The sequence below is a fragment of the Syngnathus acus genome, chromosome 5 (genome assembly GCF_901709675.1).
Source record: "Syngnathus acus chromosome 5, fSynAcu1.2, whole genome shotgun sequence".
Classification (NCBI taxonomy): Eukaryota; Metazoa; Chordata; class Actinopteri; order Syngnathiformes; family Syngnathidae; genus Syngnathus; species Syngnathus acus.
In genome coordinates, this window is record NC_051091.1 from 7,629,717 (window position 1) to 7,649,901 (window position 20,185).

The 20,185-nt window shown below is 44.3% G+C and overlaps 2 protein-coding genes across 3 annotated transcripts in view; one reads left to right on the forward strand and one right to left on the reverse strand.

Moving 5' to 3' along the window:
• LOC119122606 (calcium-binding and coiled-coil domain-containing protein 1-like) lies at positions 1 to 5,166 on the forward strand. The gene is given in 12 exon segments (XM_037251006.1): positions 1 to 154; positions 430 to 622; positions 959 to 1,061; positions 1,133 to 1,225; positions 1,228 to 1,349; positions 1,425 to 1,637; positions 1,697 to 1,845; positions 2,171 to 2,240; positions 2,334 to 2,588; positions 2,827 to 2,934; positions 3,056 to 3,126; positions 4,088 to 5,166. Coding segments are annotated over 11 exon segments (1,353 nt in total). The 5' UTR covers positions 1 to 154; positions 430 to 481; the 3' UTR covers positions 4,116 to 5,166.
• LOC119122605 (retinoic acid receptor gamma-A-like) overlaps positions 5,159 to 20,185 on the reverse strand; it is a 25,856-nt gene continuing 10,829 nt past the window's right edge. The window contains exons 1-7 of one of the 2 annotated variants that reach the window (XM_037251005.1): positions 16,356 to 16,687; positions 8,878 to 9,026; positions 8,225 to 8,530; positions 7,949 to 8,125; positions 7,602 to 7,806; positions 7,369 to 7,527; positions 5,159 to 7,195 (exon numbers count right to left, since the gene is read on the reverse strand). In XM_037251005.1, coding sequence (XP_037106900.1) covers positions 6,864 to 7,195; positions 7,369 to 7,527; positions 7,602 to 7,806; positions 7,949 to 8,125; positions 8,225 to 8,530; positions 8,878 to 9,026; positions 16,356 to 16,500 — 1,473 coding nt within the window. In that variant the 5' untranslated portion in view covers positions 16,501 to 16,687 and the 3' untranslated portion in view covers positions 5,159 to 6,863. Of the gene's footprint in view, positions 7,196 to 7,368; positions 7,528 to 7,601; positions 7,807 to 7,948; positions 8,126 to 8,224; positions 8,531 to 8,877; positions 9,027 to 16,355; positions 16,688 to 20,185 lie in introns of those variants that run through there. The other variant, XM_037251004.1, reaches the window with a different exon arrangement.

A 20,185-nucleotide genomic window follows, 5' to 3' on the forward strand; every position in this document is an offset into this window, starting at 1 on the left:
ACTGAAGTCAGTGTGATGGTGAGGGTGAACTACATTTCCCATGATCCTTTGGCGTGACTGTCCTCAGACTGCACCGAGTCCACTCAAGTCAGTGTGATGATGGAAGCACAGCTGTGAAGTGTGAACATCTTACGAGCTACGTTTTATTCCCCAGGTAGGACTTTTAAACGAAATTACAATTCTTACTATGATAAATAAATAGTCGAAGGCTTTTATGACTGCTATCCTAACTGTACTTGAAGACCTGTACCAAACTTGTTTTGAGTATTTACACATGGTAACTAAATGTTAAATTTATATATATTTGTCTGTCTGTCCAAAGTGAAAAAAAACCCCAGTATGGTAAAAGTATAAGCACATTGTTTATAAACACGAGATGGGAGGCCATGCTGTATTGCCCAACAGTGTTCCTCTTATATGTCTGGTCAGCTGTCCTTCTCCTGTTGCCGGATCAGCGTGTGCCTTCCTCCTCGTCAAAGTCATGGAGAAACAATATCCACAGTCCTCGGTGGTGTTTCGAAATGTGGGTCAACGTTACTTCCCCCAAACCAGAGTCGAGTGTCACTACAGCGTGACTGCAACCCATCAGTGGAGCAGCAGTGACTGGATTGGGATCTTCAAGGTTTGAGTGCATATTTAAATTGCCACGGATTACATTTTTGATGTTCTATTTGGGGTTTCCTTTGATTTATTTTATTAGGATGATGATGTCTTTGATTAGATTATATTTGATTATTCATATATTATTATTGATTTATTTTATTTTCCTTTATCATGGGTAAATCAGAGGCACTTAAATAACGGCAGGTGTGTGCTGAATTCCATTTAATATGGGTTTAAATAGGATTATTTTTAGCACAGCCCACCAGGTGTGTAGACTTTTGATACCCTCTGTATTGTTTGCCATTTGATGTGTAGGTGTACCTAACCTTGGTGGTCTTGTTCCTCCATACTATAGGTGGGATGGTCGTCACTTAGCGAGTACCACACGTACGCTTGGTCGCTTGTCCCCGAAGGCTACGCCGAAGGAAGTGCTGTTGACAGCTGTGCACTTTTTCAAGGTAAACATCATGCACTGAAAAGATTTACTCGGTAGTAAAAGTTTGTCAAGAAATGTTGTTGTTTTTGACAGCTTTCTACCTGCCTCGCCCCAGCCCGGTGGAGTACCGATTCGTCTACGTCGACAAGATGGGGAAAGTGTGCGCCCAAAGCCGACCCTTCACCTTCTGCGCCCCAAACCTCTGGATGAGTTGGAGACCTTGAGTGAAGAGCGAAATGAGGAAGAAGGAGGAGGCTATGATGACGAGGAGGAGCTGCTCCTCGTAGTCCCCAGAGCTCAGCTGCTCCAGGTGGGAAAGAAAAGCTGCCGGGCGTTCACTTTTGTGTGCCATTTGAATTTGCTGAAGATAATTTGCTCTCCACAGAGTGAGCTGGACAAGTGCTTGAGGGAGAAAGCAGAGTTGCGGCAGGCTGTGCAGGAGGCCAAACAGGAAATAGAGGAGGAGAGGAGGAGCAACGTAACAGCTAAGGTGGAATGGGAGAGCGAAAGGGATGCTTTGAAGGAGGAGTTAGACCAGCTCGGTCAAAACCTGACACATAAATGTGACGCCTTGAAGAAAGTGGAAGGAGAAAACAAAGTAAGACCTAACACAGATCATGTTTGATGGTTGATTAATTCTCATGTGCTGCTTTGCAGGATGTGAAAAGCAGTGAGGAGAATCTCTCCTCGGAACTGAGTCAACTTACGGATGAACAAGCGCACATTCAGCAACAAATGAAAGACTTGGAAGATGAAGTCAAGGTGTTGACTGATAGAGAGAAAGAGACAAAAGTGGAGATGGAAAGGCAAGTTTTGAAAACTCATGATAGATGCTTGGACAGCGAAGTTCACTTGGTGCCAGATCTCTTGCTAAATAGGAAAGTAGTAATTGGTGCCTTGACTGAGAGGCCAAGATTATTGTGTGGTAGTCATAAATTAATTAAAATAAACCAAACAGGTTTCGAGGCAGTGTATGAAAGCCTCAGCTCCTCTCTTAGCTCCTCAGTACGGCAGTAATATTATTTGTGCTTTAAGGATAAAGAATATATTTCTAGCCTACACGCCTTTGAAATTTCTAATTAGCATTAAGGTAGCTTTGTGTGTGATCACACTTTGACACTTCCCCTGCAGGCAGGAGGAGATACTGATGAAACTATCAGCTCAGATCAAAAATGTCGAAGAAAAGAGAAAGTTGCTGCAGGTCTGTAAAGTCCTCCAACCATAGACATCACGTCAAACGTCTTTTGGTTGTCATCGCAAGAAAGTTCATCCTCCCTGTCTTTCTTCCCCGCAGGCAGAGCATGAAACTTCGCAGGCAGAGGTCCGCGGCCTGCAAGCTCGCCTGGAGGCGAGCGAGCGCTCAGCCGAGGGACTTCGCGGCGAGCTGAGGGAGCTGGGCACCCGCCATGGGCACACCCACGCCGAGCTGCACCAAAGCCGACTGCAGGTGGCCCAACTGGGCCTGCAGCTCTCTGAGGAGAAGCTTCTTCTCAGGGAGGAGCGTGCCAACTGGGCCCTGGAGAGAGAAGCTTTCCGGAGTGCGGCGCAGGTAAAGACGTGACAATAGCACATATCGGTCTGTATTAGTATTTTACTGTTCGTTTTAGTGTTAGATTGTTTTAACCAGAAACATGAAAGCTGCACAGATGACCTCGGAGTGTAGTCTGTTTTTTTCGTTTTTTTTTTTAAAGCCTTTTTGTTTTTACTTCCTTGACAAAATGTATTTTTTCTTTCAATTTTAGTTTTCGTTATTTATTCACCTAATAACCTGGTGTCTGCATACGTAGGCTGACCACCAGAAAATAGAGGACCTCAGGATTAAAGTGCAAAGGGCGGAAGAGCGACTGCAGGAGAAGGAGAAAATGCCGTTTTGGAGAGAGAATGACAGTGATAGTGTGAGTTTTACACATGCATGCACACATTAATAGTCACTGGCTCATTGCCATGACTCAAATAAGAACTTGCTGTCAATTTGAGATCTCCCCTTTCATTTTTTACTTGTGCTGGCCCAATCAGAAGCAGACTGACAGTGGCAAGAAACAAGTGATGCAGGCCGTGGACCGCCGCCTTGCGAACTCTGTCTTCAGGTGACCTTTCCACCACTTAAACCAGGGGTCCCCAACCACCGGGCCGCGGACCGGTACCGGGCCGCCAAGCCGCACAGGAAAACTTTGTTTATCGACGATCAATTAATTCAGGTCAAGACGCTTGTCCTGGTCACGTGACATGTTTGCCCAGTCGAGCAAAGTTAGCAAAAATGAGTAAGAATTTATTTTGAAAAATATTTTTAAAAAAATGGCGATTATTTCCCAATTAGATCCGTCGGTGCATCTGTGTCTCTTGACACAGGTTAAATTCAGGTGAAGACGGTCGTCCCGGTCACGTGACATGTCACCTAAGTAGAGCCCGCGAAGCTAGCAAAAATGAGCAGTTGTTTGGAAAGCTTCTTCGGAAAGGGAAAAAAGCCCAATGAGGAGACGGAAGAAGAAGAGGCTACGACTTCTAAGAAAAGGAAAGCTGCATTTAAAAGAAAATTTCAGGAGTCCTACTTAAAATATGGATTTATCGCCGCAGGTGACTTTGACGCGCCAAGCCCACTATGCACAATATGTGGCGACAGGCTAACTAACGAGGCAATGAAGCCTTCGAAACTGCTTCGGCACATGGAGACCAAGCACCCTGCATTAAAAGACAAACCTTTGGAATTTTTTGAAAGAAAAAAAAAACGTGAACAAGAAGGACATTGTCTCCAATTACGCCTAGATGGGACCGGCTCGTTTCATAGAAACAAGCTGAGTGCTCCCAGTAATTCAACGTAATGGTGAGTTTTATTTTTATGTGGTTTATATTTGTTTTTACGCCAGTCGTATCGTTTTATTTCATTGTATTTATATATTTATTATAAATGTATTTATTTATATAAAGGCCGGTCCGCGAAAATATTTGACACGTAACTGGTCCGTGGCGCAAAAAAAGGTTGGGGACCACTGACTTAAACAACACACTTGCGTGAACACTGCTTTTCATTCCAAATGTTTCCCTCTGCAGTGAATCGGCGAGCTTCATCATGTGGTGATGTAAAGAACTGTAAGATTGTAGGGCTAAGATTAAAGGAAGGGTAAATTGAGGATGGGTCATTTTTCAAGAACTACTGACATCACTTTTTTAACAAGTTCTATATCGCATAAGTGCCAATGTTGGGTGCGCTTTACTCTCCCTTAAGTGTGTCCCATTTACACATACACAATTTCTTACACACACAATTACTCTTACATACATTAATACAACTTACTATATCCAGTTATAATTCAACAGCAACAGTCGACCTAAAATTGGCCAGTAGGTGGCGGCAATGTTCTTTAGTCGAATGCGTCTAATCAGATATGCACACCAAATATATTGCACTAACTAACTATACAACTATAAGTGAATCTTATAAAATGAATAGAACAATTATGTTTGAATGGCAACATGTGGATTCACAGGTTAACTGTACCTTCTGCCATCTAGCACAAGAACATTTAATTGTCACTGTATGCGATATAGGAAAGAACTTCAGATACATTATTTGTTGTCAAATTGTGCTTTTATGACTTATGAAAGGGAAATCATAGTTTTGTTGTGCTGCAACAGTGGTTGGGAGTCACTCCCTTCTAGCATTAATTCTTAATGAATGTAGATGTTTTAACTTTTTTTAACTTTGCAGCTGTGAAAGATTCAAATGTGAAAATGAGTGCTTGAGTAGATTTGTTAGCACGTGTTTAAAAAGTGGATTCAAGTCTGTGACAAAGGTTTGCATGGCTCTTGTGTGTAATTTTAGTCGAAGCTAAAACGTCTTGTTGAGCAACTTGACACTTTCATTTACGGCTCACGTTTCATTGTCAGGATTCAAGTATGACATTTTACACTTCTGAGTTTAGCGCGCCACATATATTGCTGGCGGCATATTCGGAATGCCTGCTTTTAAGTCACTGTAATATAATGAAATGCATTCTGTGTGTCTGGTGAATGTGATGGTTTTAACTTGCCATTTGTATTAACAGATGACTTTATGGTTGATATGCTTATTAAGTATATGAAAGTGATGACAAAATAAATACAGCTGCACGCCGACAGGTGTGAAAACACAAAGGGCCTTTTATCAAAAATACAGCCAAAATAACAAGCAAACCAAAGAAGCAAACTACATCTAGATTTAATACCAAGAGCAACAAATGAGCCCATTCATGAGATGTTTAAATCTCTCCACACGGAGATAATGGAGAAGGTCGCTGATTATTAAAAAAAAAAAGACACATTGAGATGGTTTGAGCTTTAAAAGTCATTAAATATTCTCTGCATATAACAATACAAAAAAATGTCACAATCATCAAGGCGATGGAATTTAAATGAGCCATAGTTGTTTTGAGTTGTCTGAATTTATACTTTTTAGTACAGATGTCGCCGTCAACCTTGCAGGCGGCTTTTGTTTTATTGCACTGGCTCAAGTTCAGGAAAAAGACAAAAGAAATGACTTTATTGCCCCTGGAGGATCTTGCTGCTGCTGTTGCGGGTCTTATTCCATGACATTTAACAATGCAGACAAAAACATTGGACTGAGTTTGTTTAAGTGACATTCAAAGTGAAGTAACATTCGTCTTAAGCCTCCTGACATTTTTAATACTTTGATGACATTCCTTACATTCAGGCCATACATAACTGCGATGGTATGATGAAACATTATTTGGCAGCAGAGAAATAGCCACTGTGTTCTATGTGTGTGTGTGTTAGCTGGAAAACCAAAGTTTTTTAAAATGAACAGAGGTTGACTGTAGATGGTTGCAGGGTTAAAGAATGCAATTATTTTTTTCATACAGTTAAAAAAAAAAAAACACCTGAGGATTGCTATGATGTAAAAAGTTCATAATGGCTGCTGGGGCGTCTTTATGGCTTAATGGCGTCCTCTTCATTATGCAATGCAAGAGTACTGACATGGAAAGGTGCCTGAGCACTAAAATTTGATATGCTTAATGTCCAACTCAAGCCAAAGTTGTCCCATTAGTGAGCACAAAGAGCGTGAGGACATGAAGATGGACATCAAAAAAGGCTCAAAAGCCTTTCCGTGCTGACATCACGAGCGGTTTCGTTATTTTAGAACCACATTTTTTTCACGTCCAGGGATTGGAATCGACGTAAGTTTAGCAGTGCGATTCATTTGTGGATTCAATTGTTTATCCATTTTCAGTGGATGAGCAAATGAAATAAAATTGGTCTGGATTGGTCTGCTGTCTTCAACTGCTGGTTGTCAACTTTTCAGATTGGTTCAAACAAGATGCAACTTTGACAATGCAAGATGTTAACTGAGCAAATAAGAGAAAATATGCAACAAAATAACTGGAATCAAATCACTCATTCTGAATTCCCATCCCTATTCAGGATCCCAAAGTCACTATTGCTTGTTTTCGGAAGACGTTGACCACCCTGGAAGACGTTGAAAGTTGGAGACTTGCTCTCACGATGTCTCACTTAAGCGCATAAACGCACACGCCATGAAGAAATGAGACAAAGAGCTGAGACAATACATCATACAAGAAGAAAGTATAAGTAGCATTTCCTGTAACCCCCCCAAAAAAGAGATGTTTTCTATACAAGCGTAGCCCTTTTCCTGGGGAGGGGGGGCATTCCTTGTGAGCCCCCCCTCCCGCCTCCCTCCTGTCACTGCGGACCACAATGAGTCGCTTGTTGAGTGCTTTTGCTTTGTCCCTCACTCCCTGTAAACTTTGCAATTCTTTTATAAGAGCCTGATGGTGTGAAGATGAGGATTCCAGGGAAGGGAGTGTCGGTCCTACTGCGTTGTCCCGCTTTTCTTGTTTGTGCTGGTCGCCGCTGCAGCCGCTTCCCCCCACGGCTCGGCGTCACTGTCCGCCAGCCGTTCCCTGTCCTCGTCCCAATAGTCGTCATCCTCCTCCTCTTCCTCCTCCACCGCCGACTCGTACGTGGATTTCTCCTCTTGCTTGATGGTCTGAACGACGGGCGGCGCTGCGGCGGCGGCCGGTGCGGGGCTTTCCGCCGAGTCGCTGCTGTCCTCAAAAGCGTCCGGGTTTTCCAGCATCTCCCTGATGAGCGGCGGCATGGGACCGGGGATCTCCATCTTCAGTGTGATGGCTCTCTCTGCACCTGAGTTGACAGACATGAGTAGTTGACTTCCCCCCCTGCCACAGAAAATCACTACTTTTGTCTAAATGAAGCTCCTAATGTCGTCCCACCTTGCACAGATTTCCACAAAAATCTTTTCACTTCAAACCAAAGCAACGTTGTGCTCATCTGGATCACGCATACGACAAACCGACCTTTAGTGCTAATTCCCCGCAGGTCGGTGACTTTCATCAGCATGCGCGGGAACATGTGAGGCTTGTTGGGGCGTCGGCGGCGTGTGTAAATCTTCAGCGCTTCCAGCAGCGGCTCCTGCAGCTTGTCCACCTTACCGGGTTCTTCCAGGTCCATACGGTCTGACAAGCGAGACAGCGTAAAAATCTCGCCAAAGGGAGGCAAAAAGATACAAACGAGATGAGGCTCGCTGCACCTCCGCAGATGAGGCAGATGGCGCTGAGGAGTCCCGTCTCAGTATCGTCCATCTCCAAGGGCAGCAGCTGCCCGGCGAAGGCGAACACCAGGTCTGTGAGCGGGCCGAAGCCGGCGTTATGCATCTGGGTTCTGTTGAGGGTCAGGCCGTCCGAGAAAGTCATGGTGTCTTGCTCGGGGGTATAGCGCGTGCATATCCTCAGCATCTGAAGACGTCCCCCCCCCCGAAAAATTGACACTTGAGGAGGCTTGCTGGCGGCTGTTCACATTTTTATGTTTTTGTGATTGGAATTTAAGCTGCGTAGCGAATGAGGCAGCATGGTTGTGTCATGTGTGTGTCAACTATACCAGGATGTCCAGACAAGCAGACTTGAGGAGGGTGATCTGGTCGGCGATGGTTAGCGTAGTGAAGCCTGGTAGTCGCTTGGCAAACTCCACAATCTTGATGATGCACTTGGTGGACAACTCACTGAACTTGTCCCACAGGCCCAAGTCCAGCTGGACTCTGTGGTCAGAGCTCGAGTTCTGGGAGAGACAGACAAAAGAGGTGCAGGTGTCGCTAAGGTCGGGTCTGGTTTTCCCCGCTTTCTCAGCGCCGCATTGTCATCGTTACGCGACACTCACTGTGGTGTATTTGCCCAGCTGGCACAGCGACGGAAATGTCTCCTGGTGGGCTTTGCTCACTTTGTTGACCAGCTCCTCGAGCTCGCCGCTCAGCTCGTAGTTTTCAGGCAGCACCACCTCCTCTTTCACGTCCTTTTTCTTTTTGTTGCGGTCATTACGTACCGCTTCTTTGGACATGCCCACCTCGAAGCATTTTTGCAGCCGGCAGTACTGACAACGATTACGAGTCACCTTGTTGATCTGGCAGTTCTTGTCTCGGTGGCACGTGTACACCATGTTCTTTTGAATGCTGCGCCGGAAAAAACCCTGGAACACAAAAATGCACATTGATTAAATCTGCGGGTTTGCGACCAAATCTTTAGTGTAGTATTTATATATGTTATAAGGTGGCACCTTGCAAAGGGATTCAAATCTTTGAGGTGCTACATTTAGCCTGGGATTTAGTTTCAATTCATGGAGAATATTCATCATGTATATTTTTTCCTTTGCTGATATAAAGCTCAAGATAACAAATTATTATAATTTGTGATCAAACTAGATCCTTGGGTCAATCAAGGTTGAGTGCTAAATATGCTTTTGACCAAATGTAGTACTAGCAAGACCACAGTAGAGGGCAGCAGACTGCTTTGTTTCCCCCCAATGAATGCTCGTACCTTGCAGCCCTCACAGGAGCTGACCCCGTAGTGGTATCCAGACGACTTGTCCTGGCACACGAAGCAGGGCTTGTAGACGCGAGGCGGCGGCGGAGGAGAAGGCGAGCTGGGCACCATCTCCTCGGAGCTGGTGCTCTGGGTCTCCACGGCTGCATGCACAAGAAGCAGCGTTGAAGTCATTTGTTGATGCTGACAGTCAGACAAGTCGCGTTTGACAGCGTGTGGTCAGCGCTGGGGCCAGAAGGCCAACTCAAAAGCAACGATTCTTAAGAGAAAAGGGAGGAGGGAGGCGTCTGATTGACAGGGACGTAAAGAAGCCACAATTAGCTGATGGCCAGATGGCCCCGCTGATAAAACGCTGATTGGCAGCTGAGATTTGATTGGCTTCTCCATTTACTGGCCAACAGGAGGGGGGGGCGGCATTCCTGTTGACTTTTTCTGGAGTTTTGTGAGCGTTTGTGTTCACAAGCTCACATTTTTACGTGAAAGGCCATCCAATGCCCATATAGCTCGAAGGCCCATGTGAACAAACAAAAGCTGGAAGTTTACGAGGCTCGGCCCCTGTCCCCTCTCTCCGAGGGGAAACTGTATTATGACATTTGTGAAGACCATGTTGGAAAAAAAAAAACCACCAACCAGGAAGATAAAGAGCAATGTCAAAACGAAGCAATGCAACGCTTCCCTTCAGTAAAAAGTACAAGAAGCCACATTGACCCCCGTCCACGTTTGGAGGTGATGACTGAAGAAGCAGATTGTCTGGAACATGCCTTTCAACTTTCACCTTCACTCACCCCAACTTCACCTTCCTCTGCCCATTCCCACCAGCACCCCCACCCCCTTGTTTCCTGGCCCTAAATTCCTCAGCGCAGGCAGGACGGAGTTTAATAGTTGCCCAGGCTTACAAGCGGTCCTATAAATGTTATGTCTGGGATGGGAAGGAGGCCCCCGGCCAGGCTGACGACCCCTTTATTGGCATCCAGTCACCTTGGGCAGCTATTCACACATCCAGCTCCATCCTCGCATCCCTTCCTAGTAAAAATTCAAGAATCCGGGGTCAGAACCCCCCCCAAAGTCAATGCCCCTTCTGTCACCTTCACCGGGCCCAACCAAATGTGGCCCACCCCCCAGCCAGCAGCAACAACCCTAAAATGAACCCGGCGGCCTGTCATTAACAAGAGTGGTAAGGTTTCAAAACGCAAGAGAGGTAAAGCACAAAGGAATAATCCAATAAAAACAAAAGAAAGGAGAAAGAAAGAGAAGGAAGGGAGGTGAGCGTGGGGACACAAACTTCCCAGTGGACAAGAGCTTCAATCAAAGCTCCACCATTTAACTTTGACCTTGGCTCAAGAGGGTCATGACTAACTACTTGCCCAGCAGGCACTTTAAAAGTTCAATGTGTGTGCAAGTGGCATTTAACAATTCACCCTTATGTCGGACAATTACAATTGTTTTATACCAAATGACTTTAATTGTAAAAAGAGAAGGAAGGGCTAGAATGGTAGATGCTTAATCTAAAAAAAACCTCTGCTCTGGTTAAACTACTTTACACCCATCAGCCTCAAAATGACAAATACAGTACTTTAATTGTAATATAAGAACTATGTATGATGAATGAATTGTTTGCTTTTTAAATATTATTTTCCCATCAGTCGTCCGAATCACTTTCTGAATGTTCTGAAGTGCCACAGCAGCAACCAAAACGAGCACGCCGCCATCTTTTCTTCAAACGCCGGTGATGTAACATGTTTTCTCGCAGTTGTGAGACAAATCTAAAATCTCAGCGACAGCCTTCCTGTGGACTTTGCATGTCCTCATCCTGCTCTCACATGCATATTTGATCAACTGAAAACTTTCTACTGTCTATTGAACTACTTACACACTCAAGCCATAGTAGAAAGATAGAATAGACTGTAGCTCAATATATTTGTAAAAAGTATGTTGCAGTAAAAATACAACAATTTATTCCCAAATTGACTTGACTAAATGTAACGTAGTTATCTCCACCTCTGCTCTTGACATCTTTTGAATGTTCAAAACGAGTGTATTGCCTCTTAAGTGACCGTACAAAGAATGGAACACACAAGAGCTTCAGCTGAGAATTTACAAAAATATTCTCCATGTGGTGTTGACTTCTGAGGTTTTAGAGCTCAGGTGAGAGGGGATTGTGGGCGGAGCTAAAGTCGTAAGTCCATCTGTTGATATAGTAACAATGTTAAGAGTGTCTCAGAGGGAAGAAAATAGGCGCCGAGCGAGCGCATCTGGCGCCAGCCGACAGGTACTGACTGACGGCGTCTGAGTGTGGTGAGAAAGGGCGAGTAGAAGGTAGAAAAAGTAGTGGGAGGGGGGACGCTACCTGGCGTGACGAAAACAAGGAGAGGAGCCAAAAAGTGTCAGCGGGCTGTCAGCACCCTGAACTGCGCGTGGCCTCCGAGACTCGGCATGAAGAAACAGCAGTCTAGTCTTAACCTGCAGTTCACCCCGCCGTGTGTCATAACATCTATCAGCGCACCTTTTGGAGAAGCCACGAGAGACGACAGAACTGGTGGGAATCAGCGTCCGCTTGCAGCAGGGCCGTAACACACATGCACATTTTCGGAACATCCTGTCAGACTTTCTGTCACCTACATCAGCGTACAACTATTCAACCTCCACGTTTGTGTCTTGTTAACATCCCTTCCTTCCTTCCTTTCAGCCATGAGTTTTAATGTGCCATCAACACAGTCCAGTTTGGCCTCGTGGTCGACACCTCGTTCACTTTGGAGAAGCCGCCAGTTGGCTAAGCCGTGTCTGCTCTCATTTGGCGTCAATACAGTTGGACTTGACCAATCTGCCAGTGTGTGCTTTTACGCCGACATTGAAGGTTTTTTTTTTTATTGCTTGCGGGGGTGTCTGTGTGGACGACATAGTGTGACATATGGCATGCAGCTTGACTTTGGCCCCGGGGGCTGCACACAGCATCACACTGGGGAGGTGTCGAGGGTTGTCCGCCGTGGAACCTTTAAACTGGAGTGTCTCTATTGTTGTCCAATTTGGAGCAAAATTTAAGTCTGTTTTTTTCCTTTGGCTCCACGACTTCTTTTTACACTTGTATGACAAGTTAAGAATATTGTCAAGTGTGATGCATGACGTGAACTGACTTCAGCACTACTTCATATCTCTAAACACCGCGTCCATCACAAATCATCGAGGGCTGGGTGGTTCCGTATATCATATTTGCTTTATTACACCGTTTTCGAACACCTGCATGACAGTTAAGAATGTTCAAATGACGCCGGAAGGCTTTTATGCTGACAAGAGTTGCAGGGGATTCATTCAATTTGAATTTTCCACTTCAAACGGTCAATCAAAAAAAACATGTCCGGGGATGATTCATGACAAAGCGCAGCCAACAACAGCAATAGTAAAGCTCGTGCGATTATTATAATAATAATTCAAATGCAGCACTTTATCTGGCTCCACCTAATGTTCGACAGCACCCTGTGGAATGTGCGTGCACTTGTGAATATGTGAGTGAGTGTGTTGTGTGTGTTGGCCCGTGGGCGGGAGAGAGCAGCATCGCACATACGCACAAACACGCAGGCAAGAAGCAAACGTCTGCCTGGATTTGACTGCTTTCAATCGATTGTTGTCGTCATTGTCAAGTGCTTCCAATGACTTTGTTGTCGAGCGGTGTGAGGGGGAGGCTGCCACCAAATATGCTGAGTGAGTAATTACCACAACAGCAGGGAGGAGATGGGGGAGATGTGAGTGACAATCCCTTTCATCAGCTGTTCTAAGTTCAATACCAGAACCCCAACCCTCAGTAATAACCCTTTCCCCCCCTCTGTCCTCCCCTGCCTTCCTGCCCGGGCAGGAGGAGGAGCCCTTCCTGTCATTGGTAGCGCCTCTTAAAGGAAAGACTGTGAAAACCGGGCTGCTGTCCAGAAGACAGCTCCATAAAAAACAAAGCAGCAGACATTTAAAAAGGAGGAGGTACACACACACACACACACACACACGTTTGCACAAGCTCACCAGAAAGCCTGGACAAATACTTCAACTTGACAAGCTTCACACACTAGCGAACAACGCCCTTGGATTTCGGATGGACTCCACAAATGTGAATCATCAGCAACTTAGCCTTCTGATTGAGTTGAGCATACCAACACTGGCCTCGTTTTAGTTTCCCTTGACTAATGTGGGGAGGGGACGGATATTAGACAGCTTCGTTCAGCCAGTAGATCATCGGGTCTTCGATACACCCTTCATTTGCTGTAACACTCAATAAGGGACCTCACAAGCTCTTCAGGGAATCAAAACACATTAAATCGGACCAGCACAAAACTAATATTGCAAGTGGTGACTTTTGAAAATTGCCATGTATTGAAAGTTGTATGCATTTATTTTGGTAAAAACAAATTGGGCATATGACCGCCGTCACCAGAATGAGAGATAGAGATGCAACGAGTAATCGACAACTATGGATAATTTTCAATAATTTGCACGGAGTGATAATTTGATGCGGCCTGCAAAATATTTCCATGATAACAGCTAAAAGCTGTACCAAATTTTCACATTGTCATCCGTAATAAATCATAACTGAAATCTTGCAAGTCTTTTCTTATGTTACTAGAGTAACTTAATAGTTTAACAAAATGATTATTATTGACTTCAGATTTCAAACGTAAGTTATTCATTCATTTGTTGTGATGACGATGGCTGTCCGGGGTAAACTAAAACGCCAAAGCGGCGCATGGAAACATGAGTTTGTCGCCAATGGTTTAGAGACCATGTTTAATTTAAAATTATAAAAATTCTCACAGTTAACAAATTAAAATTCGTGTACTCCTCACTGAAAGCAAATTTATTACTGCGTTGAATAGAATGATCAAATTAAGCTTTTACTTTGAAAAGCAATGACCAACAAGTTTGCCTATTTTCTGAAATGCTGACAAGTAACTGAATCGGAATTCATTTTTTTTGCCCATTTTCCGGATGTCCAGTTTCTAATTCATAGATTATTTGACAAACTAATTGACAGATTAATAACACATCTGTTATCTGGAGCTCATCTTGACTTCTAAGAGATGTGATAAAATAAACAGACCAGGCAAAAGCACATTCAAGGGTCTTTCGCTGTTGCCTCCAAACGCAAACAAAAACTTCCTGAGTCATGAATGCGGGCCGGTGCATCTCACTTTGGAGACGTGGTGGTCCTGCGGCATTGTTAAAGTAGCCCGGAGACGGGAGATGTCCCCCTTAAGGCCTGAAACGCAGAGATATAAGGAGTCAATGGGAGGGAGGGGGTCGCGGGGCTAATCCCAAAACCAAATTCATCCCTCTACTCCTCTTTCATGCCCCCACACGCCTGCTAATCTCTTAATTGAGGCCTTTTCTAATTATAATGGCTTCATTAAAAGCTGCGGGTTACACAAGACGAGGCGTGTAAACTGAGCCGTGCGCGAGGAGGACATCAGAGAGGCGGACCAACACACACTCCTGGATGGGGCCATGGGCCAAAGGGAGAGTGGACGCTCAAAAGCAGCCAAGAAACAAAACGTCACAGCGGAGACGCCGGCGTGCCATGACACACTTCGCGCTCCTTTTAATGCTCATTGACGGTGATACAAAAGGACGGCATCGAGGTGCTCAACTGACCCAAATGCGCCAAAACACAGGAAAGCGAGCAAAGCTTTCCAGAGATTTCATTCGTAGCCAAGGTCCCATCGAGTTCTTCTTCACTTAACTCTGAGTATCCGCCGATACTCGATCCGATATCTCGGCAATGCATCAACAACTGAATCTAAAAAGTAAAATACATAACGATCCAAAAACGGGCCGCAACTTGAGCGTTTTGAGTCTTACTTCTTGGAGGAAGCTTCAGTCAGGCACAAATAAAAACATAAAATCCAATTTTAGGACAGAGTGGAATGTTAACCAACAGGTCGAGTAGTAAAATGAACATGAATGTTTTGTGGTGTAGGAAATGATTTTTAAACAGCGGTGTAGTATTTTGGGGTTTAAATTATTTAGCTGTGATCGTAGCACATCAATAGTTATTACTTTAATATTAATCAAACGACTTTGAGCAATGTCATAGTCGAGGCTTCATCAGCTGAGAATAACATTTTTCTGTGTTTCTGTGATGTTATGATGTTGAAAAAGCTAGTTGGGCAAAATTCATTCAAATAGTGTCCCCCATCCATCTCATGAGGAATCTATAAATTAAGAATAGCATTTCTAAAGAGATCATTATCAAGTACTTAGTTAGAAGAACTATCAAGGAGTGAGAATAAATAGAAGAATAAAATAAATACTAAATAAAATCCATTCAGTCAATAATGATTGATATTCAACAGCCTTTAGGCCTCCAAATTAAAACGTTTCTAAACAAGCAGTCTTGCCTCCATCTGCATTACAAATAGATTTGAGTATAAAGGTATGAGAGATGAGTCACTCCCCTTTGCCTGTTTCCTCTTCAAATAGACTAACAGGTTAGTCTAGGTGTCAAAAAGAGAAAAGCACTTTTAGTTTCTTTGCTTCAATTAACAGTTTCCACAATTTGGTTCTTGGGCTCTCAAAAGCATTTTTGAAAAAAAGTTGAATGAATGAGAAGTGTGTCTTTCAGGCTGGCATCTGGGGAAGCTCCCGAGCGAGTCGGGACAGGCCCGGGCCGTGGTGTTTGTCGAGCCGACTGCTCATCCGTCATCGTTAGCGCACACCGCCGACTGTCCGAATGAACACTGAAGATAAATAGACTCGGGGTGCTTTGCCTTGGCCACTTGAGTGCGGCGCACAGGTCGTGCTGGCCGGGTATCTGACTGGCACAATTTGACTTGAATAGATAGTCAATGTTTGAGTTGGCGCACGGCAGGGCCAAATGGAATTTAAAAAAAAAAATCTCCACAATGGGCTGCTCCATGACGATAGGAAAAGATTAGCTTTTGTTATTATCTGGAGCGGGTTTGTTACAGGGTCCGCATTTGATGCAATGTGGGCCTCGGCACACATTGGCCCACTGCTCTGCTCGCTAATGCAGTAGAGAAAATGAAGGTCACCAAGGCACAGAGGAAAGCAGTGTTGAAACAGGCACATAAGTGCTGCGCTGTGCGACTTCCATACAAGAGGGCAAATTACAACAATGTGATTTCAAGGCCCATTTGCCTTCAATCTGTCAAAGCTGTTTCTGTTTGGACATTGTGTTCTGCGCTGGCTGCCAGGTCAGGTCCTGTATTGTTTCAAGCAGCTGTCAATCATGTGAAGTCATTCGCAAAGACAACAAACATGATGATGTATAAATATGCGCCGCTAAAGTCCCCCGCAAAGCCCGCTAAGCACATAAACAAACGGACGGCGGGGGTGAGAATGGCCACACAGCACTGAGGGGAATCTGCCTCTTCCTGTGGAGAGAGCGCCGTGATAACACCGGCGACAAGCCTGATAAGGAGCAACCAATGTGATGGACAGAATTGAAGGGATGGGATGGGCCGGGTACTCACACTGAAGGCTGCCAGTCCCGGCCCAAGCGAAGGGGTCCAGGCTGGAGAAGAACGGGGGCGCCTTGGACAGCATGCAGGATCCCTGCGCAGACACATCGTAGAGGGGGCGCGGGGCCAGCCCCAGAGCCTCCATGCAGTCGAACATGCTGGACTCGAACCGCTTCTGTCTCCTCCAAAGTGCAACTCCAACTAAGTTGATGGGTCTAAAGCGGTCTCTCCAGTTCTCTGCGGAGCACTTTCCTTCTGCCCTCGGGTCACTCAATGGACCTCAGCTCTGTAACTGATCTCAGTTCCCCTCTCGGCGGCTCTGTGGGCCTCTCGCTCTCCACCACAAGCACAGGCAAGGCATGAGCACTAGGAGGGGCGGGGTCCGGGGAGGAGCCGGGTGTGCGCTTGATGCCTGATAGGCCACGCGGAACAGCCCCACTTTCCCTCCGAATCGCCTCCAACTTTTCCAGCTTCGGATTTCAGATTGGATGCAAATAAGAACAAACCCTCTGCCCTGCCTTGCAATACACTTTTGAACTTGATTTCCCTTTATGCAATGACTTCAGCATGAAACGCTTTTCCTTTTTGTCCCATAAATGATATTCTGCTCCATTGCCGTTGGCGATGACAACAAACGCCGGGAACACTTAAAAAAAAAAAAAAAAAAAGAAATCAGTTCACACCTGTTGCAATGAAGACAGGAGCGTGTTGAGAGATGAGCGGTGCATTGAGATGATGGACTACGGGGGAGGTCCAAGTGCTTACACAAACACACTTAGTCACAATGCAAGCATTTCCAAAACATTAAAAATCTCTCCATACTCAAAGCAACATTTTCGTTGGTGTCAGTCAGAATTCAGCTAACAAAATTTTCACGCATGAGGTTTGAAGAAAAAATAAAACAAATTTACAAAAGTGGGAGCTACTCTTTTAGATGTAGCATAATTTGCTCAAGTCAAATCTCAAAACTTCCTTGTGTCACCAAACCCCGCCCAAAGAGGAATTTTCCAAATAATTCTATTGTGACAGTAATTTAGAAGTGACGTCAGTAGTGGTGCTATTAGCCTGGTTATATTTAAGTACACCAAGTCCAATTCAAAAAGTTAAAAAAAAGTTTATATCATTTTAAGGATCTTTTTTTATTGAAATCTTGATAGTGATGATATTTATTAAAAAAAAAAAACAACTAATGAAATTGAGGTAAGAAAAACAAATTTCATCAGATGTTTTCATTTTTTGTCTTTATTGGTCCACTTCGATTTTCTTTTTAGACCTCGCCTAAATTTATCATACGTATCATAATTTATTTTTATTTCTCTGTTGTGAGCCGAGTCCCGGCATACGTGGCTATCAAATTCAATTCTTTCAAATGGGGTCCAAACTGATTAAGTTGTGCGTGTTCAGCTTACACACACACACTGGCCTGCGGTGTGAATAGTTTGTATACTAGACAGCTTCACTCTCCTCCCTCCACTCCTCCCTTTCCTTCCCTCCTTCAAGAGGGATGAACTCTAGAAGAAACCCCCACTGGGGCTCCCCCCCCCCCCCCCCCCTTTTGCACATATACACACACATGCACGCTCACTTCCAAACATGTCATGCCTTGGGCTTTGTACACTCATATTATTACAGTTGTTTTTCCCCCCCTTTTTATTTGTTTCTTTTCATCCCCCTGACTGAATACATTATGATTTGGAAGTTAAAGGGATGCTGCGCTCTATTTCACACGTCTGACCCGCTCTTGTTTTTCTTGTTTTGCTTTACCTGTCTTTCAACATCATGGCCGGGCACACAAACACACACTATAATGACACCCTGCAGGGAGTAGAGTGGCACAATAACAGCCCGCTGAGCTCTCTCCACACCTTGAGACAATTACCCTCCCCGCCTCGCAGCACCCTGCCCCCTGTTGCTGCTTTGTACAAAAGAGACCCACAAATACAGGGGGAATGTGAAAGAAGAAGCGGACGCCACATTTTCCTTCACTTTTACCAAAAGCACCAGTCGCTAGCTCACAAACGGGCCAAACCGCACGCTTTCTGCTCTTCCTTATGCTGGTGTCTTGATTCCGCCTCATACTTTTAGAAGAGGGTCACATTACAAGCTTTCACAATCAGGTTCTTCAGCTATTCATCCCGTCGTCATGTCTGACACAAACACACAGAGGCGAACAATGGCCTCCCTCTCTCTCTTTCTCTCTCCGGCTCGGCCGCAGATATTTGCACAAAGTCTCTCTGCGGCCATCGCAGAGCGCACAAATAAGTCACGAATGTGAGCAGCGCGGCATTCATGAATGTTGGAATGTGCAGCCGACAGAGTGGCAATGGAAATATCTGTGCGTGTGTGAGATATGAGTAACTTGAGGCAGAGAGTGGGACTTGTGTGTTTTTCTTTGTGTCTGTCATCGTAGGCACTCAGTTCAAGCATACACACATAGTTGTGCTCCGACAGAAGCACGTGTGCGTGCACACACGCACACACACGACATATAGCGACTTAATTTATGTGATGAGACCACTAAAGGACACTGCGTTCATTACAGGGGGGAAAAAAAAAAGTTTCCTCATGATATTAATATGATGACATATTAAAATGTTTTTCACATGTCCACACAACTATCCACAATCTCAGGATAAAAGAATGTGTCTGCTTGTGCTGGATGACATACAATGGGTATAAAAAATCTACACACCCTTGTTCAAATGCCTTTTTTTTTTCATATGAAAAAAAAGTCAGATAAATCATTTCAAAACTTTGTGCACCATTACTTTGGCGTGTACAACTCAATTGTTTCGAGAGGGAAAATAAAAACTAACAGCTGAGAACGTGATTGCACAAGTGTGCACACCCTCTTGGCAAATTCTAGCTGTATTCAGAATGTACAAATATCAATAAATGATTGTAAATAGCATTCAGTGTCAGCACAGATACTGTGAGTCACATTGACGATAGAAAAAGCTTTAAAACGATTTTTCTTGAGTCATTTTTTTTTAATATATATTACAAAACCCGAACATGGGTGTGTTGACTTTTTATAACCACTGTGTTTGACTAAATATATTTGAAAAACCACGGTGTCTAATGGGATTCAAGCTCTTTAACTACAGCTTACATTAGAAAAATTAAAGACATCTTACTGTACGAGTGAACAGGCCGTAATAAGCTTTTGAAGTTGCTACTGTGTGTGCTTACTTCAAGTGCACCAATGCTTCATCTCATTAGGGAACGCTGCGCACGGATTAATTAGCAAAATAATGAGAGATCACTGCTGCCGTATTTGATGTAAAGGAATGGCCGTGCGGTCGGGATGGAAAGCCTTGGAGAACCATTTCAAACAGCCAAACCGGGACCTCGTTGGCATGCTAGCAATTAGTATTCAAAAGACGCCATCCATCAAGGAGCTTTATATCGCTGCACTGCCGCGCGAGGGTACCCATCGAGAATTGGGTGTCACGAGGAATCAAAACAGTGAGCTCAAATTTGAAAAATAAGTGCGATATCATAGCTGCTTTGCATTCTTGCTTGGGGTTAAATTTACATTTCTTTTAATGCCTTCTCAATGCTGCTATTAGTTTTTAATTCATTGTTTGTTTCTAGTATGGGTTTGGGGTGGAAGAAATCAGTCCGTCCAGCCATCCATCCATCCATCCATCCAGGCTTTATAGAAAGTGGACAAATATAATTATCTTAGCAATAAATGGAATTTTAAATTGTCAACTTCAACTATGACAGTCTCTGGATAGAATTATTATAATTACAATTGTATGCGGCCTGCTGCTATTTTCTATCATCAGCGCCACTAAATGTCAACTACATGACTTAAATACAAGTTGGACACATCT